Raw genomic sequence first — 27,448 nt, 5'->3', positions numbered from 1 at the left:
ATAGGAATGGGCAGATGTTGGATAATGACAGTGTTTTTATAGGACTGGGCAGATGTTGGATAATGACAGTGTTTTTATAGGAATGGGCAGATGTTGGATAATGACAGTGTTTTTATAGGAATGGGCAGATGTTGGATAATGACAGTGTTTTATAGGAATGGGCAGATGTTGGATAATGACAGTGTTTTTATAGGAATGGGCAGATGTTGGATAATGACAGTGTTTTTATAGGAATGGACAGATGTTGGATAATGACAGTGTTTTTATAGGAATGGGCAGATGTTGGATAATGACAGTGTTTTTATAGGACTGGGCAGATGTTGGATAATGACAGTGTTTTTATAGGAATGGGCAGATGTTGGATAATGACAGTGTTTTATAGGAATGGGCAGATGTTGGATAATGACAGTGTTTTTATAGGACTGGGTAGATGTTGGATAATGACAGTGTTTTTATAGGAATGGGCAGATGTTGGATAATGACAGTGTTTTTATAGGACTGGGCAGATGTTGGATAATGACAGTGTTTTTATAGGAATGGGCAGATGTTGGATAATGACAGTGTTTTTATAGGACTGGGTAGATGTTGGATAATGACAGTGTTTTTATAGGAATGGGCAGATGTTGGATAATGACAGTGTTTTTATAGGACTGGGCAGATGTTGGATAATGACAGTGTTTTATAGGAATGGGCAAATGTTGGATAATGACAGTGTTTTTATAGGACTGGGCAGATGTTGGATAATGACAGTGTTTTTATAGGAATGGGCAGATGTTGGATAATGACAGTGTTTTTAAACGAATGGGCAGATGTTGGATAATGACAGTGTTTTTATAGGACTGGGTAGATGTTGGATAATGACAGTGTTTTTGAACGAATGGGCAGATGTTGGATAATGACAGTGTTTTTATAGGATTGGGCAGATGTTGGATAATGACAGTGTTTTTATAGGACTGGGTAGATGTTGGATAATGACAGTGTTTTTATAGGACTGGGCAGATGTTGGATAATGACAGTGTTTTTAAACGAATGGGCAGATGTTGGATAATGACAGTGTTTTTATAGGACTGGGTAGATGTTGGATAATGACAGTGTTTTTAAACGAATGGGCAGATGTTGGATAATGACAGTGTTTTTATAGGACTGGGCAGATGTTGGATAATGACAGTGTTTTTATAGGACTGGGTAGATGTTGGATAATGACAGTGTTTTTATAGGACTGGGCAGATGTTGGAAAATGACATTTTTTTTTTTTAGGAATGGGCAGATGTTGGATAATGACAGTGTTTTTATAGGACTGGGTAGATGTTGGATAATGACAGTGTTTTTATAGGACTGGGCAGATGTTGGAAAATGACAGTGTTTTTATAGGAATGGGCAGATGTTGGATAATGACAGTGTTTTTATAGGAATGGGCAGATGTTGGATAATGACAGTGTTTTTATAGGAATGGGCAGATGTTGGATAATGACAGTGTTTTTATAGGAATGGGCAGATGTTGGATAATGACAGTGTTTTATAGGAATGGGCAGATGTTGGATAATGACAGTGTTTTTATAGGAATGGGCAGATGTTGGATAATGACAGTGTTTTATAGGAATGGGCAGATGTTGGATAATGACAGTGTTTTTATAGGACTGGGTAGATGTTGGATAATGACAGTGTTTTTATAGGAATGGGCAGATGTTGGATAATGACAGTGTTTTTATAGGACTGGGCAGATGTTGGATAATGACAGTGTTTTTATAGGAATGGGCAGATGTTGGATAATGACAGTGTTTTTATAGGAATGGGCAGATGTTGGATAATGACAGTGTTTTTTTAGGACTGGGTAGATGTTGGATAATGACAGTGTTTTTATAGGACTGGGCAGATGTTGGATAATGACAGTGTTTTATAGGAATGGGCAGATGTTGGATAATGACAGTGTTTTATAGGAATGGGCAGATGTTGGATAATGACAGTGTTATTATAGGAATGGGCAGATGTTGGATAATGACAGTGTTTTTATAGGAATGGGCAGATGTTGGATAATGACAGTGTTTTATAGGAATGGGCAGATGTTGGATAATGACAGTGTTTTTATAGGACTGGGCAGATGTTGGATAATGACAGTGTTTTTATAGGAATGGGCAGATGTTGGATAATGACAGTGTTTTATAGGAATGGGCAGATGTTGGATAATGACAGTGTTTTTATAGGAATGGGCAGATGTTGGATAATGACAGTGTTTTTATAGGAATGGGCAGATGTTGGATAATGACAGTGTTTTATAGGAATGGGCAGATGTTGGATAATGACAGTGTTTTTATAGGACTGGGTAGATGTTGGATAATGACAGTGTTTTTATAGGAATGGGCAGATGTTGGATAATGACAGTGTTTTTATAGGACTGGGCAGATGTTGGATAATGACAGTGTTTTTATAGGAATGGGCAGATGTTGGATAATGACAGTGTTTTTATAGGACTGGGTAGATGTTGGATAATGACAGTGTTTTTATAGGAATGGGCAGATGTTGGATAATGACAGTGTTTTTATAGGACTGGGCAGATGTTGGATAATGACAGTGTTTTATAGGAATGGGCAAATGTTGGATAATGACAGTGTTTTTATAGGACTGGGCAGATGTTGGATAATGACAGTGTTTTTATAGGAATGGGCAGATGTTGGATAATGACAGTGTTTTTATAGGACTGGGTAGATGTTGGATAATGACAGTGTTTTTAAACGAATGGGCAGATGTTGGATAATGACAGTGTTTTTATAGGACTGGGCAGATGTTGGATAATGACAGTGTTTTTATAGGACTGGGTAGATGTTGGATAATGACAGTGTTTTTATAGGACTGGGCAGATGTTGGAAAATGACAGTGTTTTTTTAGGAATGGGCAGATGTTGGATAATGACAGTGTTTTATAGGAATGGGCAGATGTTGGATAATGACAGTGTTTTTATAGGAATGGGCAGATGTTGGATAATGACAGTGTTTTATAGGAATGGGCAGATGTTGGATAATGACAGTGTTTTTATAGGACTGGGCAGATGTTGGATAATGACAGTGTTTTTAAACGAATGGGCAGATGTTGGATAATGACAGTGTTTTTATAGGACTGGGTAGATGTTGGATAATGACAGTGTTTTTAAACGAATGGGCAGATGTTGGATAATGACAGTGTTTTTATAGGACTGGGCAGATGTTGGATAATGACAGTGTTTTTATAGGACTGGGTAGATGTTGGATAATGACAGTGTTTTTATAGGACTGGGCAGATGTTGGAAAATGACAGTGTTTTTATAGGAATGGGCAGATGTTGGATAATGACAGTGTTTTATAGGAATGGGCAGATGTTGGATAATGACAGTGTTTTTATAGGAATGGGCAGATGTTGGATAATGACAGTGTTTTATAGGAATGGGCAGATGTTGGATAATGACAGTGTTTTTATAGGACTGGGCAGATGTTGGATAATGACAGTGTTTTTATAGGAATGGGCAGATGTTGGATAATGACAGTGTTTTTATAGGAATGGGCAGATGTTGGATAATGACAGTGTTTTATAGGAATGGGCAGATGTTGGATAATGACAGTGTTTTTATAGGAATGGGCAGATGTTGGATAATGACAGTGTTTTTATAGGAATGGACAGATGTTGGATAATGACAGTGTTTTTATAGGAATGGGCAGATGTTGGATAATGACAGTGTTTTTATAGGACTGGGCAGATGTTGGATAATGACAGTGTTTTTATAGGAATGGGCAGATGTTGGATAATGACAGTGTTTTATAGGAATGGGCAGATGTTGGATAATGACAGTGTTTTTATAGGACTGGGTAGATGTTGGATAATGACAGTGTTTTTATAGGAATGGGCAGATGTTGGATAATGACAGTGTTTTTATAGGACTGGGCAGATGTTGGATAATGACAGTGTTTTTATAGGAATGGGCAGATGTTGGATAATGACAGTGTTTTTATAGGACTGGGTAGATGTTGGATAATGACAGTGTTTTTATAGGAATGGGCAGATGTTGGATAATGACAGTGTTTTTATAGGACTGGGCAGATGTTGGATAATGACAGTGTTTTATAGGAATGGGCAAATGTTGGATAATGACAGTGTTTTTATAGGACTGGGCAGATGTTGGATAATGACAGTGTTTTTATAGGAATGGGCAGATGTTGGATAATGACAGTGTTTTTAAACGAATGGGCAGATGTTGGATAATGACAGTGTTTTTATAGGACTGGGCAGATGTTGGATAATGACAGTGTTTTTATAGGACTGGGTAGATGTTGGATAATGACAGTGTTTTTATAGGACTGGGCAGATGTTGGAAAATGACATTTTTTTTTTTTAGGAATGGGCAGATGTTGGATAATGACAGTGTTTTTATAGGACTGGGTAGATGTTGGATAATGACAGTGTTTTTATAGGACTGGGCAGATGTTAGAAAATGACAGTGTTTTTATAGGAATGGAGAGATGTTGGATAATGACAGTGTTTTTATAGGAATGGGCAGATGTTGGATAATGACAGTGTTTTTATAGGAATGGGCAGATGTTGGATAATGACAGTGTTTTTATAGGAATGGGCAGATGTTGGATAATGACAGTGTTTTATAGGAATGGGCAGATGTTGGATAATGACAGTGTTTTTATAGGAATGGGCAGATGTTGGATAATGACAGTGTTTTATAGGAATGGGCAGATGTTGGATAATGACAGTGTTTTTATAGGACTGGGTAGATGTTGGATAATGACAGTGTTTTTATAGGAATGGGCAGATGTTGGATAATGACAGTGTTTTTATAGGACTGGGCAGATGTTGGATAATGACAGTGTTTTTATAGGAATGGGCAGATGTTGGATAATGACAGTGTTTTTATAGGAATGGGCAGATGTTGGATAATGACAGTGTTTTTTTAGGACTGGGTAGATGTTGGATAATGACAGTGTTTTTATAGGACTGGGCAGATGTTGGATAATGACAGTGTTTTATAGGAATGGGCAGATGTTGGATAATGACAGTGTTTTATAGGAATGGGCAGATGTTGGATAATGACAGTGTTATTATAGGAATGGGCAGATGTTGGATAATGACAGTGTTTTTATAGGAATGGGCAGATGTTGGATAATGACAGTGTTTTATAGGAATGGGCAGATGTTGGATAATGACAGTGTTTTTATAGGACTGGGCAGATGTTGGATAATGACAGTGTTTTTATAGGAATGGGCAGATGTTGGATAATGACAGTGTTTTTATAGGAATGGGCAGATGTTGGATAATGACAGTGTTTTATAGGAATGGGCAGATGTTGGATAATGACAGTGTTTTTATAGGAATGGGCAGATGTTGGATAATGACAGTGTTTTTATAGGAATGGACAGATGTTGGATAATGACAGTGTTTTTATAGGAATGGGCAGATGTTGGATAATGACAGTGTTTTTATAGGACTGGGCAGATGTTGGATAATGACAGTGTTTTTATAGGAATGGGCAGATGTTGGATAATGACAGTGTTTTTATAGGAATGGGCAGATGTTGGATAATGACAGTGTTTTTATAGGACTGGGCAGATGTTGGATAATGACAGTGTTTTTATAGGACTGGGCAGATGTTGGATAATGACAGTGTTTTATAGGAATGGGCAGATGTTGGATAATGACAGTGTTTTTAAACGAATGGGCAGATGTTGGATAATGACAGTGGTTTTATAGGACTGGGCAGATGTTGGATAATGACAGTGTTTTTATAGGAATGGGCAAATGTTAGATATTGACAGTGTTTTTATAGGACTGGGCAGATGTTGGATAATGACAGTGTTTGACCCCAGCTAAAAGAAGAACTTGGTTGGCATGTGCACTATGATGCAGCAGGGTTGTTCCATCGATTTGCTGCCTTTTGAGAAGTGTAACTTGGTAAAAAATGTATAGAAAAATGATTTCACCTAATTTTAACAGTCTGTCATAAAGAGCACATGTTCAACTTCATAAAAATATATAGTACCTGTCTGAGGCCCTGTGCTGTGTTTTATATCATACTGTATAGCAGCTGATGAAACTAACACTGTAAAAGTGAGAGAAAAAAATGTGATCAGTGTTATTTCCTCATAGCTGGTTGAAAATATAGTCTACACAGCATTTTCCGATCAGCAGGTTTGCGTGGGCGGGAGTTTCGGATTTCTATGGTGACATCACCATACGGTAAATTGGTTAATAGACCAATAACGAAGAGAGTACCAAACCTGCCAGTTTTTCCCTCCCCACTCAGACTACTCCCAGACACTAATAGCAAAATTCTTGCTTGAGAAATAGTTTTTTGCTTTAAAACTATTTATGCCCATTTTAATGGAAATCTATTACAGTAAGGTACTTAATTGTTACACAGAAACTCCATGATATTGATATAAAAACTGCTGCATTGGGTCTTTAAAGTAACATGGTTGATGATTTCTTCTTAAAATCACCCATAAATTCCCACGTGACAGGGGGAATGGAAGCTTGTTGTGTGCAACAGGGAGTGGCAATTGAATGCAAACTTCACAACATTTTTTAAATTGTTCAAACATTTTCAAGCCTGCCTGTCTACGGGTAACAGGGTGGACGTGCTACGCTCCACCTGCTCAGTTTTCCACCACAAAACACCTGAAAATGACAAACTCTATGATTTGACTATTAGATGTTTAAAGTTCCACCATATTAAAACAAGAGTTCAGTTCACGTAACAGGGTTGACCTTAAAATGAGGGACAGACGGAAATTAATCACTAGCCACACTAAATAAATAATGATCTTCAGAAATGACTGTCGAAGCAACAAAATGACTAAGGCTGAATTAAGGGGGTTTGTATCTTCCTGGAAGTGACACAGGGTGACGGAGGGCACTTTAACAAGCCTTTATTCATATTCCTAAAACATCTGATTTATTGCATTTTCCATGTGGCCTATATTAAAGGGCGCTTTATTTAATATAACAGCCTTTTAAAATTCAATATTGGTGCACAATTTCTAAAATTCATTTCTTTTATGGAGTTTAGCTGATATCAGTAGTGCAAAACTCCCATTTGCGATTTTACTTTGATTGGGAAGAATGTGTGCCCTCAATATGAATGCCAGCCAACTGGCATTAGTGAGATGTGTCACAATTAATCAATGATTTATACTGCATCCCAAATGGAACCCTATCCTTTTATAGCACACTAGCAGGACACATCTTTAAAGTGTGGCAGGTAGCCTAGCGGTTAAGAGTATTGGGCCAATAACAGAATGGTTGCTGGTTCGAATCCCCGAGCTGACTAGGTGAAAAATTGGGCGATGTACCCTTGAGCAAGGCATTTCACTCTAACTGCTCATGTAAGTCTCTCTAGATAAGAGCGGCTGCTAAAAGACTAAAATGTAAAAGTAAAGTCTCACACATCTTTCCTCGCTCACCCCCACCCTTACCTCACGACCTCCCCAGTGTGGCCAATCACCACCAGCAGAACCTGATGACTGTGGCTAACCTGGGGGTGGTGTTCGGCCCAACTCTGCTGAGGCCCCAGGAAGAGACTGTGGCAGCCATCATGGACATCAAGTTCCAGAACATCGTGGTGGAGATCCTCATCGAGAACCACGAGAGGGTGAGTCAGTCAGTGAGGGGTCTCTGAGAGAGAAGTTCTGTTCAACACCTTATCTTATCTCTCTTACCTGGATGTCAGGGTTCGTCTCCAAGTCCCACATTGGCCCCTGGCGGATAATGGGCACGTTGGAGGGAGAGACCAGAACTGTAATCTGGTTAGCCAGGGTGGAGGAGTATTTATCACTAAGTGTGTCTGTGAAAACTAATGATCCACTTTTACTTGAGCAGCGATTGATTCTGAGATTCATCTGCCCCAGATTTTTGATTTAATTATCTGAATGGAATGAGAGAAATGTTGTCAGAGGAATGGAGAACACAGTGTTGGGAAAATAAGCATCCTTGTCATAATGCTGATAACATTTCTGAATAACTGAAGCATTATGAGAGTGGCATGGTATTAAGTATGTGGACACTCTCTCCGTTACTGAAGAGCTCAGTGACTTTCAACGTGGCACCGTCATACACTACATCCCCAAAAGGATATGGACATCGACCCGTCGAACATATCATTCCAAAATCATGGACTTCCTATGATGGTGCCACGTTGAAAGTCACTGAGCTCTTCAGTAAGGCCATTCTACTGCCAATGTTTGTCTATGGAGACTGACTGTGTGCTCGATTGTATACACCTTTTAGCAACGGGTGTGGCTGAAATAGCCGAATCCACTAATTTGAAGGTGTGTCCACATACTTCTGTATATATAGTGTAGGATGCCACCTTTCCAAGTCAGTTAGTCAAATGTCTGCCCTGCTAGCAGCTTCCCCGGGACCACTGTAAGTGATGTTATTGTGAAGTGAAAACGTATTGGAGCAACAACGGCTCAGACGCGAAGTGGTAGGCCACACAAGCTCACAGAACGGGACCACCGAGTGCTGATGCGCGTTGCGCGCATAAATTGTCTGTCCTCGGATGCAACACTCAATACCGAGTTCCAAACGGCCTCTGGAAGAAACATCAGCACAAGAACTGTTTGCCGGGAGCTTCATGAAATGTGTTTCCATGGCCGAGCAGCTGCACACAAGCCTAAGATCACCATGCACAATGCCAAGCTTCGACTGGAGTGGTGTAAAGCTCGCCGCCATTGGACTCTGGAGCAGTGGAAACACATTCTCTGGAGTGATGAATCACGCTTCACCATCTGGCAGTTTGACGGACGAATCTGGGTTTGGATGAGCCAGGAGAATGGTACCTGCCCGAATGAATAGTGCTAACTGCAAAGTTTTTTGGAGGAGAAGGAGTAATGCTCTGGGGCTGTTTTTCATGGTTCGGGCTAGGCCCCTTACGTCCAGTGAAGGGAAGTCTTAGCACTACGGCATACAATGACATTCTAGATGAATCTGTGCTTCCAATTTTGTGGCAACAGTTTTGGGAAGGCCCTTTCTTGTTTCAGTATGACAATACCCCCTTGCACAAAGTGAGGTCCATACAGAAATTATTTGTTGAGATCGGTGTGAAAGAACTGTTGCGTCTTTGGCTATGCCGGATTAAGTGATATGACATGCTATCCTATAAAATAATTTATCCGTAATTAATATTACCTGATTGAGCTAATCATGTAAATGTAATTAACTAGAGAGTCGGGGCACCACGAAAAAATATTTATAGAGCTGTTATCTTCCGAATAAACTCTTAAAGACCTAGTAATATTTTACATCAATAGCAGTCGATATTAATCTTCACCTTAATTCAGTCTCATCTTTAAGTTGTAAATTCTTGGTTATCTGCATCAACCCTGGCTAACAAGTTGAATCAGCAATACAAAATTGGGTTAATTATTTATTTACTAAATACCTAACTAATCACACAGAATTACACATACACATAATTAATCATAACTTGATTACAGATTACGTCATAAAGGGAAACGTCCCTAGCGGGTGGAACAGATATGACAGCTTGTTACACAAAAGAAAAGGGGCTGGGTTTGAGTGCAAGAGCGGGAAGACTGAGTAACAAAGGAAGAAGCTGTGCTATCGTAAATACAGTATCTTATTCATTCTAAATTACCGCCCATTTAGAAAAGGAAAATGCAATAAATATTTACTCTGAGCTGCGCTTCAGTAGGTTGGTGGTAGATGGAAGGCCGTGTTGCCAAACCGAGTCTTTTGTCCTTTGAAGAATGTCTCTGGTGGTCAATTGGATATGTTGTAGTAATGTTGTTGTGTGATAGACAGGATACTCTGTCTGTTCCTTCCTAACCCTCGTTTGCAGCTGCTGTTGCTAACTCAACGGCTAGGAGGTATCACTTCTGTATTGAATAAGTGTTCAAAGTTCATACCAATCGCAACCAAAGCTCACGCTGATGTTGGCTTCGTTCTGTAGTTATTATCTGAACCATTCTGACATCGGACCGTCGTCCTCACATCCCCGGAACAGGAGGTTACATTTTCGTCAAGGCTTTATATAGTGGAGCGAGAAGGGTGTGTCTGAAAAGTTTTATAGCCCATGTCCCTTCACAGGGGCGGGACACTGATTGAGCAGAACCCTAACCTTATTTAAACCCAATTCTCACATTTTAGAAGCTGAAATCACATTTCATCCAATCACGAATAATTTCATATTCAAACATTTAAATTGAACAACGTCATGACAGAACTTTCCTGGCCTGCACAGAGCCCTGATCTCAACCCCATCGAACACCTTTGGGATGAGTTGGACCGCCGACTGGGAATCAGGCCTAATCACCCAACATCAGTGCCCAACCTCACTAATGCTCTTGTGGCTGAATGGAAGCAAGTCCCCACAGCAATGTTCCAACATCTAGTGGAAAGCCTTCCCAGAAGAGTGGAGGCTGTTACAGCAGCAATGTTCCAACATCTAGTGGAAAGCCTTCCCAGAAGAGTGGAGGCTGTTACAGCAGCAAAGTGGGGACCAACTCCATATAAATGCCCATGAATTTTGAATGAGATGTTCAACGAGCAGGTGTCCATATACTTTAGGCCATGTAGTGAATCTGTAAGTTGTAATACCATTTCCTCTTATCTCACACAGGCCCTACAATTTCATTGTCAAACTAAATGTTTAGTTGTGTGATTAAGTTTATTTAGCCATGGGTGGGTACCTGTAGTCAGTGTACAGTATGGGAAGGTTGATTATTCCAGTGCTGTGTGTGCAGATATTCAATGACATGCCAGTTCCGGGAGGCCCGGCCAACCTACAGCTCAACCTGCAGCCGCGGAGGAGGAGCACGGAGAGCAAGGCCCCGTCCTGCAGCGAGAGACCCCTCACCCTCTTCCACACACCCACACACTCCCAGAAAGGTCATCCCACACACCCTTCCTAATGTTCAGTGTCAGTCAGACATTCAAATTGCCTGAGATTTGTTCATCCTTCTTAATTTAAATGACTTTCTTCTCCTTTTTCAAATGTAAAAAAATGTATATATTGAGAGCATTTGAGTCAGCGGCTGACACATTGATCACCAATATTAAATATCCTCCTCACCAACTCAAGTGGTTAGTGTAACATATACATCTTCTTACTGCTGTTATGTAGTGGAGGAGAGGAACAGTGTGGTAGTGAACTCTACTCCAGAGCTCCAGCAGCCGCAGCCAGCCCAGGCCAAGGCCCCCCACAACAACCCTTCAGCCAACCCCTCCTCCTCCTCAGCAGCGGTCGACCATAACAGCAGTGGCAGCCACGGCCACAGCTGGACCCCACGCAACAGCCTGACCAGCACTGACAGGGACCAGGACAGGGGCCTGAACTTACAGAGCCGCCCAAACTCACTGTGAGTACACATACATATGCAAGCCTGCAAACGCGTTTGCACGCACGCACACTCTCTTTCTTCACCGTACTCTTTGTCTCTTTCTTCACCCTCCTCTCTATCTTCACCCTCCTTTCTGCCTATTTCTTCACCTTCCTCTCGCTTTTTCTTCACCCTCCTAGCTGTCTCTTTCTTCACCCTGCTCTCTATCTTCACCCTCCTTTCTGCCTATTTCTTCACCTTCCTCTCTCTTTTTCTTCACCCTCCTAGATGTCTCTTTCTTCACCCTCCTCTCTGTCTCTTTCTTCACCCTCCTCTCTGTCTCTTTCTTCACCCTCCTATCTCTCTTTCTTCACCCTCCTATCTCTCTTTCTTCACCCTCCTCTCTATTCCTTCACCCTCCTCTCTGTCTCTTTCTTCACCCTCCTCTCTGTCTCTTTCTTCACCCTCCTCTCTGTCTCTTTCTTCACCCTCCTCTCTGTCTCTTTCTTCACCCTCCTCTCTGTCTCTTTCCTCCCCCTCCTCTCTGTCTCTTTCTTCACCCTCCTCTCTGTCTCTTTCCTCCCCCTCCTCTCCGACTCTTTCTCTGCATTGACATAATACTCCCCCGAGTGTTGATAGAAGACATCTCTGATGGAATATGACCTTACCTTGTGAAATCTCTTGAAGGTTGACAAAAGTAATTTAACTCACTGGGAGTAGTGAGATGTCTCTCCAAAACCACAGAAGATTGGCTATACTCAATTATGTCTCTCTCATACTCCTTCTTTCGCGCTTGCTCTCCCACTGATTATGTCTCATCTTCAGAGCTCTGTTCTCATGTATTTTCTTTCCCTTAAGGTCATGTTTGGAGGTGTTGGCACTGAGGAGAATGGGTCCATTTGCAGTGTGATCCTCTCTCTCTCTCCCTCCTTCTCTCTCTTGCTCTTCCTCCCTCTCCTGTTCTCCCTGAACTTCTCTCTCTCTGTCTTTGTCTCTCTCTCTCTCTCCCCCTCTCTCTCTCTCACTTCCTCCCTCTCTTTTTCTCCCTCTCCCCCTCTCTCTCTCTGTCCCTCCCTCCGTCCCTCCCTTGCTCTCTCTCTATCCCTTTCTCTCTCTCTTTCTCCCACTCTCTTTCCCCCCTTAACCCCCCTCTCCCTCTCAGAACAGGAAGTGGACACAGCAGATTGAATAAGAAATTGATTTTGAGCCACAATCTGATGGCCTTTTGGAACACACTTAATTCCCTCCAATATAAAATGTAGGACAAGAGATGGAGAGAGAGACATCGTGTTGTCAGTATGTTTCTCCGCTGAGGCTAGCAGCAATCCTGAACAGAGTTCTGATAATGGGTCATAATGGATCATAGTTTTAACGACAACATGGTGCATTCACAACATGGTGCATTCACAACATGGTGCATTCACAACATGGCACATTCACAACATGGCGCATTCACAACATGGCGCATTCACAACATGGTGCATTCACAACATGGCGCATTCACAACATGGCGCATTCACAACATGGTGCATTCACAACATGGTGCATTCACAACATGGTGCATTCACAACATGGTGCATTCACAACATGGTGCATTCACAACATAGTGCATTCACAACATGGCGCATTCACAACATGGCGCATTCACAAAATAGTGCATCAGAGATATTAGAGAAAGGAGGAGATAGATAATCCCATTGGGCAATGAATGGAGAAACGTACAACACCCCCCCCCCCCCCCCTCACCAAGCAGACTGTTGGCCAATCACATTCACATTCATGCTGTGTCACGCAGTTGCTAAGCTAATCATCACGCAATCCCTTCTCAAAGTCAGGGTATGAGTCGAGAAACATGCCTATTTTCCTCAAGTGTATGTAATGTCACGATTCCAAAGCTATACAATATTACAGAAAACAAGTGAATAATCTCACATCTCAGAAAATATTTGTAATGTTGTACTCCTTGTTCAAGAAATTCATGCTGATGTTGGGTTTTTGAGCTAGCGCACAATTGACTCGCATTCACTCCTTGTCCCAGAATGAACTGTACGGCCCATTGACGACGTATGGGCAATATACACAATGGACGTTAATACAATTCCAATGGAGTTTCCCATCTCCTCAAAACAATCTGTGGGTGCATTCACAAAATGGTTTATTTGAGGATTCCATTGATCATGTGGTGAGTCTGGATCCAAAGTGTCACTTAGTTTTAGTCAATTTAAATGAAGGAAATTACATTGTGAGCAAAATGATTAATTATATCACTTTAGTAAATAATTTTAAAAGGGTTAATGACGTTAGATTTGAGCATCTGTTGCCTCGATTAAAAAAATCCTGCATAACCAAACATTTGTCATTGCTGTTACTACTCCTACTGGTGACATAATGTTATCATAATGGCATATTCATTGATTTAGAATGGGAAAATGGAACCAAATACATTTAAATAAATACAAATCTAGAAAAATAAGTACTCCAAAATGCCCCCGCAAACGGCCCGTTTAGGAGTTTTCTTTTAATCAAACCTTCACAAGCAATTTGATGGTTTGACAACAATCAGTTATTTAGCTTAAAAAAATAGGTTAAAAGCAGGATTTCCTCTCAGAAAGCAAATACAGTGGCTTGGTAAACCAAGAGTTCATCCACTCAGTACTGACATGCAGTGAAAGGCCATGAAACAGCTGACTAAATCATCAATGGGCTTATCAAGGAACAACTATATTAGTTGAAGGTCAGATTTTAACAGTGTTGCGGCTTTTTTACAGCAGAAAACTGACTCATATTACAAGTGTTTCTTTAACTCCCCGTGCTGATTATCTGAAAGGTTTTGTGGAGCGAGGGAGAGCAGAACTCTCAGGGGGAAGCAGGGGAGACCTTCTGGCTCTCACATAACAACTGGAACCTTGTTCAACTGGTTCAATGCTAGCCTGTACAGTGACTTGGTTTCATTCAATAATAGCCTGTACATAGACTTGGTTTCATTCAATGCCTGCCTGTACAGAGACTTGGTTTCATTCAATGCTAGCCTGTATAGAGACTTTGTTTCATTCAATGCTAGCCTGTACAGTGACTTGGTTTCATTCAATGCTAGCCTGTACAGTGACTTGGTTTCATTCAATGCTAGCCTGTATAGAGACTTTGTTTCATTCAATACTAGCCTGTACATAGACTTAGTTTCATTCAATGCTAGCCTGTATAGAGACTTGGTTTCATTCAATGCTAGCCTGTACAGAGACTTGGTTTCATTCAATGCTAGCCTGTACATAGACTTTGTTTCATTCAATACTAGCCTGTACATAGACTTAGTTTCATTCAATGCTAGCCTGTATAGAGACTTGGTTTCATGCAATGCCTGCCTGTACAGTGACTTGGTTTCATTCAATGCTAGCCTGTACAGAGACTTGGTTTCATTCAATGCCTGCCTGTACAGTGACTTGGTTTCATTCAATGCTAGCCTGTATAGAGACTTTGTTTCATTCAATGCTAGCCTGTACAGAGACTTGGTTTCATTCAATACTAGCCTGTACAGAGACTTGGTTTCATTCAATGCTAGCCTGTACAGAGACTTGGTTTCATTCAATACTAGCCTGTACAGAGACTTGGTTTCATTCAATGCTAGCCTGTACATAGACTTGGTTTCATGCAATGCTAGCCTGTACAGAGACTTGGTTTCATTCAAAGCTAGCTTCTACAGTGACTTGGTTTCATTCAATAATAGCCTGTACATAGACTTGGTTTCATTCAATACTAGCCTGTACAGTGACTTGGTTTCAGTCAATGCTAGCCTGTATAGAGACTTGGTTTCATTCAATGCTAGCCTGTACAGAGACTTGGTTGCATTCAATGCTAGCCTGTACAGAGACTTGGTTTCATTCAATACTAGCCTGTACAGTGACTTGGTTTCATTCAATGCCTGCCTGTACAGTGACTTGGTTTCATTCAATGCTAGCCTGTACAGAGACTTGGTTTCATTCAATGCTAGCCTGTACAGTGACTTGGTTTCGTTCAATGCTAGCCTGTACAGAGACTTGGTTTCGTTCAAAGCTAGCCTGTACAAAGACTTGGTTTCATTCAATGCTAGCCTGTACATAGACTTGGTTTCATTCAATGCTAGCCTGTATAGAGACTTGGTTTCATTCAATGCTAGCCTGTACAGAGACTTGGTTTCATTCAATGCCTGCCTGTACAGAGACTTGGTTTCATTCAATGCTAGCCTGTACAGGGACTTGGTTTCATTCAACACTAGCCTGTACAGAGACTTTGTTTCATTCAATGCTAGCCTGTACAGAGACTTGGTTTCATTCAACACTAGCCTGTACAGAGACTTTGTTTCATTCAATGCTAGCCTGTACAGAGACTTGGTTTCATTCAATGCTAGCCTGTACATAGACTTGGTTTCATGCAATGCTAGCCTGTACAGAGACTTGGTTTCATTACATTTTTTTATTAGGCAAGTCAGTTAAGAACATATTCTTATTTACAATGACAGATTTTTAACTTGTCAGCTTGGGGATTTAATCTAGCAACCTTTCAGTTAATGGCCCAACGCTCTAACCACTAGGCTACTTGCCATTCCAATGCTAGCCTACTGGTGCAGAGAGCAGAGGGTTCGGTAAATCGTAATATTCATTCTCCGGCACAAAACAGTCACGCCAAAATACAGGGCGCATAAAACAGACCAGCCCAAACACAGGACCAAACAGTCTGGAGAAAACAAACACGCAAACACATCCACAACCAACAGAGTCACAATCCCCCACAAACCTAGATGGACCTAACAGGCCTAAACAGACATAAATCAATAAACGAAACAGGGAACAGGTGCAACCAATAAGACAAAACGAAAAGGAAAAAGGGATCGGTGTCGGCTAGTAGACCGGCGACGACGACCGCCGATCGCCGCCCGAACAGGCAGGGGAGCCGCCTTCGGCGGGAGTCGTGACACACCTTTACACTGAGTGCACAAAACATTGGGAACACCTGCTCTTTCCATGGGATAGACTGACCAGGTGAATCCAGGTGAAAGCTATGATCCCTTCTTGATGTAATTAGTTAACAAATCCACTTCAATCAGTGTAGATGAAGGGGAGGACAGGTCAAAGAAGGATTATTAAGCCTTGAGACAATTGAGACATTGATTGTGTATGTGTGCCATTCCGAGGGTGAATGGGCAAGACAGGGTATGACTGTCGGTGCTTGGCGCAGCGGTTTGTGACAAGCAACGCTGCTTGGTTTTTCACACAGTTTCCTGTGTGTATCAAGAATAGTCCACCACCCAAAGGACATCCAACCAACTTGACACAACTGTCAGAAGCATTATTGTCAACATGGGCCAGCATCCATGTGGAATGCCTTTGACACCTTGTAGAGTCCATGCCCCAACTAATTGAGTCTGCTCTGAGGGCAAAAGGGGTGGGGTGCAACTCAATATTAGGAAGGTGTTCTTAATGTTTTGTACAATCAGTGTATGTCTGATAAGCTGTTTCACAGCTCATAATAGTAACTCTGGTACCACTTACAAGTTCTAGGAAGACCTTGACCCCTGACCTCAGTGGAAACATCATTAAAGAGACATAATTTCACGCCATCCAAAACCCCCTCTGAGAGTAATACGACTTTTACTAATGCACCACCTCTGGTACAGTTGGAGCTTCACCTGTCGTTGCTTTCAGTCTTGTCTGTCTTTGTAGTTTTATCAGATGGTGAAATTATGATTTAACACAAAACCCTTCAAAGTTCCAGCTGCTGGTTTTGGTTAAGTCGGAACTTACAGGTCCTTTGCTTGGCTTCAGCAATGACCCCATGGCAGGGTCAGTCTTTTCCTCTGGGGATCTCAGCTGTTATTGTTTCTTCCTATTCTGTTTTATTAGAAGGGGCGGTGCAGCACAGGGCTGAATTACAACTGAGAAAAACACACAAGACTAGAATCCCTGGTGACTCAGACCTCAAAAATGTTCTTGAAAACGTGTCATCAAAATATTTCCATTTCTCCTAGCCAGCCAGTTGTACAAAGAGGCATCACTCACCAGGGCCAGTCGAAGCAAGTTCTGCCGCGACTACAGTCTCTCGAGGAGCTAACGCTCTCTCCATCCCTCTCTTTCTCTCTCTCTCTCTGTCTCTCTCTCTCTCTCTCTCTCTCTCTCTCAGTAGAGCTGTCTCTTTCTCTCTCTGTCTCTCTGTCTCTCTGTCTCTCTCTCTCTCTCTCTCTCAGTAGAGCTGTCTTTTTCTCTCTCTCTGTCTCTCTCTCTCTCTCTCAGTAGAGCTGTCTCTCTCTCTCTCAGTAGAGCTGTCTCTCTCTCTCTCTCAGTAGAGCTGTCTCTCTCTCTCTCTCAGTAGAGCTGTCTCTCTCTCTCAGTAGAGCTGTCTCTCTCTCTCTCAGTAGAGCTGTCTCTCTCTCTCAGTAGAGCTATCTCTCTCTCCCCCTCTCTCTCTCAGTAGAGCTGTCTCTCTCTCTCAGTAGAGCTGTCTCTCTCTCTCTCTCTCTCTCTCTCTCAGTAGAGCTGTCTCTCTCTCTTTCTCTCTCTCTCTCTCTCTCTCAGTAGAGCTGTCTCTCTCTCTCTCTCAGTAGAGCTGTCTCTCTCTCTTTCTCTCTCTCTCTCTCTCAGTAGAGCTGTCTCTCTCTCTCTCTCAGTAGAGCTGTCTCTCTCTCTCCCCTCTCTCAGTAGAGCTGTCTCTCTCTCTCTCTCTCTCTCAGTAGAGCTGTCTCTCTCTCTCTCTCAGTAGAGCTGTCTCTCTCTCTCTCTCAGTAGAGCTGTCTCTCTCTCTCTCTCAGTAGAGCTGTCTCTCTCTCTCCTCTCTCTCAGTAGAGCTGTCTCTCTCAAGAATTGTAAATAGAAGAAAGTAGCCTTGGACCGGTTAATCCACGTCTGGGGACTGGCAGAACTGTACAATTTATTGTCTCAGGTCAGGATTCTAGAACCTTGATTAGTGAAGGGAGCAGGTCATAAAAACATGGCACGGACAGCAATATGATAGTTATGGATTAGTGACGGATCTGTAGCCAATTGTTCTAATGAGAGAGGTACTAAATTCAGCTGACCCTTTGCAGACAAGTACACAAACCAGATGGAATTAGAATTCTCAGGCACATTAAGTATTTCCAAAGGTTGAGAAACGCACCAACAATATGCTAAGAGCCATTCAGACATCATAAACAGGCAGATGACATAGTAATACAGTTATTACCGGCTTTGGGAGTACACATATGATTTACTCATAATGCTGTTAAGGTGACTTTCCTTCTTACAAAGTGGAATTCTTGGAGACGTAGTGGAAAACACTACAGATGTAGGATCTTAATTTGATTACGCTGTTGCAGGAGAACTGTGTTGACATTTCACTTGCCCTGCCTGTGTTCTCTCCATTAATGCAACAAGGCCCCCTGCCCTGACCAGTAATATCCTGCGTTACATTTGGCCTACAGGCTGTGTAGTAACCTAGGGGGGTAGCAGACTAGGCGTAATACGGTAATCTTTATTTAGTCTGGCAGTGTTGATACCCCATCTGATAAAGCTCTCTGGGCCTGGCGCACTGTAATTGAATGATGTTGTCAAGATTGATGGACGATGTGAAAAAAACGTGGGATCAGTTTCATTAAGCCAGCTCAGGCGAAGCGTGCAGCTCTGGGAGGAGGAGCAGAGATTTGCTGCTAGGCAGGGGAATGGCAGAGATATATGCCGCGGTGTTGAAAGAACAAGATGCATTTGCTTTGAATTAAAAATGGTAGACAAACAAAGGTAGAGGTGTATCTGATATAGATTATAAGATTGGTTTAAAACCTTAAATAAAGGACCAAATATTTATCTGAACACCTTGGGGTATTTCATGTGTGGCAGATTGGGTCAGTCGGTTTGTGGGAGGTTGTTACAACAGGCAGAGCTAGCTATGTGGAAAGTATTATTCATGGATTGCACTGTTGTCACTAATGGCTGTTTCTAAAAGTAACTGCACATAGCGGCACAGTGACCCTATGCATGATTAAATATACTGTAGGCATCAGCATGCCTCATTAATAACCTCTTCACTACAGTGTAATGTGAAGCAGCATGACTAACTCACTCCTCCATTGTGATTCCAGGCTGAACCCAAAGAGCCGCACCAGTATCCCAACGAGGTATGGACGTGTTCTTCACACCCTTTCGTCACTAACCAATGACACAAATCTATCACAAATAACAAGATAATTCAGTCAAGATGTGTCTGTGCCATCACAATAACAAATCACCTAGCGTTCTTACCAGTTCCAACTCAATACGTACTGAGCTATAATTAAAATGCACCCTGATCTTTGTTCACAATCAGACATATTATATCGCAGATGTCATCAAACTATGACAACTCTAGTCTAATGGGAATTACCATTGTTTAATTGCGTCTGAAACAAAGAACAACCAAGTTCCAGCTGATACTTAGTTCCAGCTGATGCTTAGTTCCAGCTGATGCTTAGTTCCAGCTGATGCTTAGTTCTAGCTGATGCTTAGTTCCAGCCGATGCTTAGTTCCAGCTGATGCTTAGTTCTAGCTGATGCTTAGTTCCAGCTGATACTTAGTTCCAGCTGATGCTTAGTTCCAGCTGATGCTTAGTTTTAGCTGATGCCTGTATGCAGCCTGTACGGGTTGTCTCACTAGATACTGAACATAGTATAGCCACTCCATGTAGTCGCTGACAGTCTAGTCACCATGGATGTTGTGTATGTGTGTCTCTCAGCCCAGCCTCACCCAGCCCCACCTCACCACGTTCCCCCTCCTGGCCGATGTTCTCCGCACCCTCCAGCCCCCAGCCAGCCTCCTCCACCTCCAGTGACTCCTCCCCCATCAGGTCTGTCACCACGTCCTCCCAACATGCAATCTTCGGTTGCACCTTCTACTCACAATGCCAATTCTGGAGCTTTGCTCCGCCTCACTGCTGCACCCCCTCTGCCCCACCCCCACCACCGTGTATGATCACTGACAGATAGTTCCTGATCACCATGAGAGGCTTACCCTTATCACACTATCATGCCAATTTGAATTGCACTATACTAGCTCAGATTAATTTATTCCTTCCCAGAAACAACGGCAGATGTGTAACCAGGCCAGCGCAGTACAGCTCAGCTCAGCTTGGCTCAGTCGTGTGAAAAGTTATAAGTAAGGTGGATCACAGGCTCATCTTTGGTTGATTCAGGATACAGCCAGTCTATCACTCTTCCAAAAATGGTTATGCATGTAGGCAGGTAATTCAGATAAACTCCATAATATAAATATCTTGAGTCAGGTCTAGACAGATATACTCCAGATTATAAATACCTTGAGTCAGGTCTAGACAGATATACTCCAGATTATAAATACCTTGAGTCAGATCTAGACAGATATACTCCAGATTATAAATACCTTGAGTCAGGTCTAGACAGATATACTCCAGATTATAAATACCTTGAGTCAGGTCTAGACAGATATACTCCAGATTATAAATACCTTGAGTCAGGTCTAGACAGATATACTCCAGATTATAAATACCTTGAGTCAGGTCTAGACAGATATACTCCAGATTATAAATACCTTGAGTCAGGTCTAGACAGATATACTCCAGATTATAAATACCTTGAGTCAGATCTAGACAGATATACTCCAGATTATAAATACCTTGAGTCAGGTCTAGACAGATATACTCCAGATTATAAATACCTTGAGTCAGGTCTAGACAGATATACTCCAGATTATAAATACCTTGAGTCAGGTCTAGACAGATATACTCCAGATTATAAATACCTTGAGTCAGGTCTAGACAGATATACTCCAGATTATAAATACCTTGAGTCAGGTCTAGACAGATATACTCCAGATTATAAATACCTTGAGTCAGGTCTAGACAGATATACTCCAGATTATAAATACCTTGAGTCAGGTCTAGACAGATATACTCCAGATTATAAATACCTTGAGTCAGGTCTAGACAGATATACTCCAGATTATAAATACCTTGAGTCAGGTCTAGACAGATATACTCCAGATTATAAATACCTTGAGTCAGGTCTAGACAGATATACTCAAAATTTGAAATATCTTGAGTCAGGTCAAGACAGATATACTCAAAATTGTAAATATCTTGAGTCAGGTTTAGACAGGTTCAGAATAACCATGGGCCTTTTTTGGGGAGCTGTGTAAATATCTGTCGGATGTATAGCATATTCGTTGCTGCTTTTTGCTTTACAAGGACACACTTCTTGTAAAGCAAGAAGGGTGGCAGGTAGCCTAGTGGTTAGAGTGTTGGGCCAGTGACTGAAAGGTTGCTAGATCAAATCCCAGAGCTGACAAGGTAAAAATCTGTTGTTCTGCCCCTGAACAAGGCAGTTAACCCACTGTTCCTAGGCTGTCATTGTAAATAAGAATTTGTTGTTAACTGACTTGCCTAGTTAAATAAAGAATAAAAACTTCCTTGTCAAACTATATAAATGTATTTATACAGTTGATGACTATTAGGGAAAAGTGAATTATAGGCACCCAGAGACTTTCCATTTGGGAGCGACGATGTTATAAGACACTCTGGTACAGTTGGAGCTTCACCTGTCGTTGCTCCCGACAGTTAGGAGTGGTGGGACACTCAAAGTGCCCAATGTGTTATCCGAGTGAGTTGGATTATAACATGTTATTTTCCCTCCCCCTCTGTAGCGTCCCAGGCAGGCAGGCTAGGGCCCTCTACGCCTGCAAAGCCGAGCACCACTCTGAGCTTTCATTCATCGCAGGGACCACCTTTGAAAATGGTGAGTATGGACCACTGTGACTCTTAAATAACCGTGTCCCAATCCCAAATGGACCCCTAAACCCTACGCCCTGTGCATTTGTGAATATCTGAACGGATTTGGTTGGTATAAACAATATGGTGAAACGTCCAGCTAGCCCATCAAAGAGCAAGGTGGAGCTACTACCAGATTGGTTGCACCTGTCAAATCCTCTCAGAGACCGTGCAGAGGGAAAATGTGGGATGGTAGACCTATTATTATTATAAAACAATACAGTACATTCAGAAAGTATTCAGACCTCTTGACATTTTCCACATTTTGTTACGTTACAGCCTTATTCTTAAAATAATTAAATGGTTTTTTCCCCTCATCAATCTACACACAATATCCCATAATGACAAAGCAAAACTGTTTTATTTGTATTTTTTGCTAATTCATTCAAAATAAAACACTGAAATATCACATTTACATACTGTAAGTATTCAGACCCTTTATCAGTACTTTGTTGAAACATATTTGGCAGCGATTACAGCCTTGAGTCTTCTTGGGTATGACACTACAAGCTTGGCACACCTGTATTTGGGAAGTTTCTCCCGTTCTTCTCTGCAGATCCTCTCAAGCTCTGTCAGGTTGAATGGGGAGCGTCGCAGCACAGGTATTCTCAGGTCTTTACAGGGATGTTAGACCGAGTACAAGTCCAGGCTCTGGCCGGACTACTAAAGGACATTCAGAGACTTGTCCCGAAGCCACCCCTACGTTGTCTTGGCTGTGTGCTTAGGGTCGTTGTCCTGTTGGAAGGTGAACCTTCACCCCAGGCTGAGGTCATGAGCGCTCTGGTGCAGGTTTTCATCAAGGATCTCTCTGTACTTTGCTCCTTTCATCTTTCCCTCAATCCTATTTATAGTATTTCTCTTTTACTTTGTCATTATGGGGTATTGTGTGTAGATTGATGAGGAACATTTTTTAATTAATTAATTTTAGAATAAGGCTGTAACGTAAGAAAATGTGGAAAGAGTCAAGGAATCTGAATATTTTCTGAATACATGATATACTGGTCACATGAGAAATGGGGTTTTCTATTACCTCCCTCTCTCCCCTCATCGTCCTCCCTGGTACCAGTGTGTGGTTGAGGAGGAGGAGGAGAGAGCAGAAGGAGCAGGGAGGAGGGCCAGGCTGGGGCTTGTCATTACCTTGCCTCACCTCTTCTCTCCTCCAGGGAGGAACCTGATCCTAGCCAAGCCTCCAGGGGCCAGGACCCTACTGTTACTTTATCTTAATCATCCCGAAACCTCACCACTCTTAATACTAAGGGCTCTATTCAGCGTTACAGATTACGCGATAGAATACAAATGGAAGAGGTCATCTCTGATTGTGCCGATTTATGCAGCGTTTACCGTGAAAGCAGTCTCCGTTAAAGCAAGAAACATCACCTTTAAATTTCAATCACGCTGTTAAGCTGAACTTCCCGCAATGCTGATTGAATAAAGCCCCAAATCCTATCTCTGTTTTAGTTAAAGCCGTTTTTCTCTGTCCTAATGAAAACCACTTTCATATTGTTTGAAATGATAACTAAGGGCTCTATTCAATCCGCATCGAGGAAGTTCAGTTTTACAGTGTGTTTGAAATGTAAAGCCAGTTTTCTACCTTTATCAGAGACTGCATTCACAGTAAACGCTGCATATGTCCGCTCAATCGGAAACTCCCGGAATCTGTAACGCTGTAATGCTTCACGAATCAGGGTGATATTTAATGTAGACAGAGCAGCCATTTGAGCGAGTTGGGTTATAGATTAAAACTCTTATTGAGTTTTTATGAAATACACTGTGAATGTCCAAACCCAGTGTAGCCTGTCTTAGAAGCAGAAGGATTATAGTGCATGTCTGGTTGGGTCAAGGGTCTGATGATCTGGGAAAAGCAGAGATTAGCAGCGTGGGAATCAGCCACACAGCCACCCAGGTTGCTCAGGTACAGGAAGAAAGAAGAACAATTATTGTATGAGGTCCTGGTGAAAAGTAGTGCACTATATAGGGAATAGGGCCCTTGTCAAAAGTAGTGCACTATATAGGGAATAGGGCCCTGGTCAAAATTAGTGAGCTATATAAGGAATAGGGCCCTCGTCAAAAGTAGTGCACTCTGTATGGGATAGGATGTCATTTGAGGAACACCCTAGGGTCCATAGTGCTCTAGGACATGTTTCCCTAAGCTTTCCCAGCTACAGTTCCCAGCTACAGTTCCCAGCTACAGTCCCTAGCTACCAAAACAAGACTAGGAGCTTTATTCAGTCTGGAAAACTGATTGCGTGATAGAAATGTAAAGGTCATTTCCGATTGGACGGACATATGCAGTGTTTACTGTGAAATTTGATTGCCTTAAAATGTCAATTGCGCTGTAACGCAAATTGTCACACTCAATTATGTGCAGAAGTTCTCTTCTCAACTCTCTGAGTAACCTGTCAACTCTCTGAGTAACCTGTCAACTCTCTGAGTAACCTGTCAACTCTCTGAGTAACCTGTCAACTCTCTGAGTAACCTGTCAACACTCTGAGTAACCTGTCAACTCTCTGAGTAACCTGTCAACTCTCTGAGTAACCTGTCAACTCTCTGAGTAACCTGTCAACTCTCTGAATAACCTGTCAACTCTCTGAATAACCTGTCAACTCTTTGAATAACCTGTCAACTCTCTGAGCAACCTGTCAACTCTCTGAATAACCTGTCAACTCTCTGAGTAACCTGTCAACTCTCTGAGTAACCTGTCAACTCTCTGAGCAACCTGTCAACTCTCTGAGTAACCTGTCAACTCTCTGAATAACCTGTCAACTCTCTGAATAACCTGTCAACTCTCTGAATAACCTGTCAACTCTCTGAGCAACCTGTCAACTCTCTGAGCAACCTGTCAACTCGCTGAGCAACCTGTCAACTCTCTGAGCAACCTGTCAACTCTCTGAGCAACCTGTCAACTCTTTGAGTAACCTGTCAACTCTCTGAGCAACCTGTCAACTCTCTGAATAACCTGTCAACTCTCTGAATAACCTGTCAACTCTCTGAGCAACCTGTCAACTCTCTGAGCAACCTGTCAACTCTCTGAATAACCTGTCAACTCTCTGAGTAACCTGTCAACTCTCTGAGTAACCTGTCAACTCTCTGAGCAACCTGTCAACTCTCTGAGTAACCTGTCAACTCTCTGAATAACCTGTCAACTCTCTGAATAACCTGTCAACTCTCTGAATAACCTGTCAACTCTCTGAATAACCTGTCAACTCTCTGAGCAACCTGTCAACTCTCTGAGCAACCTGTCAACTCGCTGAGCAACCTGTCAACTCTCTGAGCAACCTGTCAACTCTCTGAGCAACCTGTCAACTCTTTGAGTAACCTGTCAACTCTCTGAGCAACCTGTCAACTCTCTGAATAACCTGTCAACTCTCTGAATAACCTGTCAACTCTCTGAGCAACCTGTCAACTCTCTGAGCAACCTGTCAACTCTCTGAATAACCTGTCAACTCTCTGAGCAACCTGTCAACTCTCTGAGCAACCTGTCAACTCTCTGAATAACCTGTCAACTCTCTGAGCAACCTGTCATTTCTCAGTGCCTATATTTTGTTTATAGGTTTTTTTTGTTTTAAAAATATAGAAGACACAGACCTATGGACTGATACATTTACAATAATGTATGTAATTGCAATGACCCCTTATGTAAATTGCATCTACAGCCAGCCTGTAATGGCGCTTCATGTTTTCATTGTGGCTTGGGGAATCAATGCTGCTAGGGGTCATCAATGCTGCTAGGGGTCACAGTTGCACACTGGGGTCTTGTTCATCTTATACCGCCTTCTCAAGAAGTATGCAGCGGTGTGTGTCACCCCCCTCTGATTCTTCCCATAACCACCAGAGTGCCACTGTCCCAGCTGTCAGTAGCTACTCACCATATTGGTCTCTGCTTTCAAATGAGGAATATCTAATGTTCTGTTGGATAACATGAGAGGCGGTCAACGGTTGAGAACAGCTCAGCTATGTGCATCTGTCTCTCATCCCTCAGTTCATTCCTCCAGGGAGCCAGGCTGGCTGGAAGGCACCCTGGACGGCAGGACGGGCCTGATACCGGAGAACTATGTGGAGTTTGTGTAGTCCTGGATCAGGACAGAACTGGAGAGACCACGCAGCTGCACTGTTTCCCTGCAGGTTATTGGAAGTCTGGAGCACAGAGTGCTCCCTGCTGTGCATGGTCATGAATCTGGAATTCAGCAGCAACCTCTGTGTGTGTGTGTGTGTGTGTGTGTGTGTGTGTGTGTGTGTGTGTGTGTGTGTGTGTGTGTGTGTGTGTGTGTGTGTGTGTGTGTGTGTGTGTGTGTGTGTGTGTGTGTGTGTGTGTGTGTGTGTGTGTGTGTGTGTGTGTGTGTGTGTGTTGCGTGTGTGTGTGTGTGTTGCATTGTTGCTACAAAAGCTCATTCCCCTGTTCAGACAGTCCTTAGTTCATTGAATTGCACTGCCACTGCTTTTAGTATCTTCTATCATCAGTTGGAACTTTGGAAGATGTTTCCATTTTGGGGCGGGAAAAAAGTAATTCGTCTGAGGTTTGGACTGCTGTCCAACTTCTCTTCCTGTGTACTGCCAGTAGGAACAGGGCAGCTGGTAGCCTAGCGGTTAAGAGCGTTGGCCCAGTAACCCAATGGTCGTTGGTTTAAATCCACAATCTGACTAGATGAAAAGTCTGTTGTGCCCTTGAGCAAGGCACTTAACCCTAATTGCTCTTGTAAATCGCTCTGGAGCGTCTGCTAAAATGTCAAATGTCACAATGAATGGAGTTGATTGTGTGGGGTGCCTTCATCTCTAAATGATAGGGGGGTATTTTTCAGCGAGTATCGCTATAAATGTGAGCGCCTGGCCATGGCAACCCGGTATTCCCCTAGACAAAATAGACCACAGCTGCTGTTGTACCAAACAGTACAGCGGTGGGAGCATATCTTAACTCCCGGTTACACACATTTCATAGCTTTTTTTATTTAAAAAAATGGAACTACTGGGTGAAATGGTCTCAAAAAACCTAGAAAGTTAACTGAACTGTTTTCATTAACTGAATTTAATTTTTTTTAAATATTCTTAACAGGTAGAGTGTAAAAAATGTTTTAATGTGAAACTAGACCACTTGTGTTATTTATATACATTTTCAAAGCTGAGATCTGAACTGTATTATTTTAGAGTGTATTAACATTGTAAATACAATTTGATAAGGTATCATTTTCAAAGTATCACATTTTGTATTGTAGCATATTAACTGATTTGTTCTTTAGCATCTTAGTTGCTACATTTTTTGTGTCATTGATTTCCTGTCCATTGGGAGCCTGAATATTCTTTCTGATCAAATGAATCATGAACAAGGTTGTATAGAAGATAATCTATTAAAGACCAACATTGAACTCGCA

General features: G+C 42.1%; 1 protein-coding gene across 2 annotated transcripts in view; it reads left to right on the top strand.

Moving 5' to 3' along the window:
* LOC110534849 (rho GTPase-activating protein 26) overlaps window positions 1-27,448 on the top strand; it is a 134,194-nt gene extending 106,746 nt beyond the window's left edge. Inside the window, exons 18-24 of one of the 2 annotated variants that reach the window (XM_036989703.2) lie at window positions 7,462-7,621; window positions 10,737-10,881; window positions 11,117-11,351; window positions 19,393-19,428; window positions 20,022-20,132; window positions 21,962-22,053; window positions 26,065-27,448. In XM_036989703.2, coding sequence (XP_036845598.1) covers window positions 7,462-7,621; window positions 10,737-10,881; window positions 11,117-11,351; window positions 19,393-19,428; window positions 20,022-20,132; window positions 21,962-22,053; window positions 26,065-26,153 — 868 coding nt within the window. In that variant the 3' untranslated portion in view covers window positions 26,154-27,448. The remainder of the gene's footprint in view (window positions 1-7,461; window positions 7,622-10,736; window positions 10,882-11,116; window positions 11,352-19,392; window positions 19,429-20,021; window positions 20,133-21,961; window positions 22,054-26,064) is intronic. The other variant, XM_036989705.2, reaches the window with a different exon arrangement.

Source organism: Oncorhynchus mykiss, chromosome 10 (assembly GCF_057628025.1).
Source record: "Oncorhynchus mykiss isolate SJ-2025 chromosome 10, ASM5762802v1, whole genome shotgun sequence".
In the NCBI taxonomy this organism is placed as follows: domain Eukaryota; kingdom Metazoa; phylum Chordata; class Actinopteri; order Salmoniformes; family Salmonidae; genus Oncorhynchus; species Oncorhynchus mykiss.
Note: the sequence above shows the minus strand (reverse complement) of the source record. Positions and strands in the feature narration are given on the sequence as shown.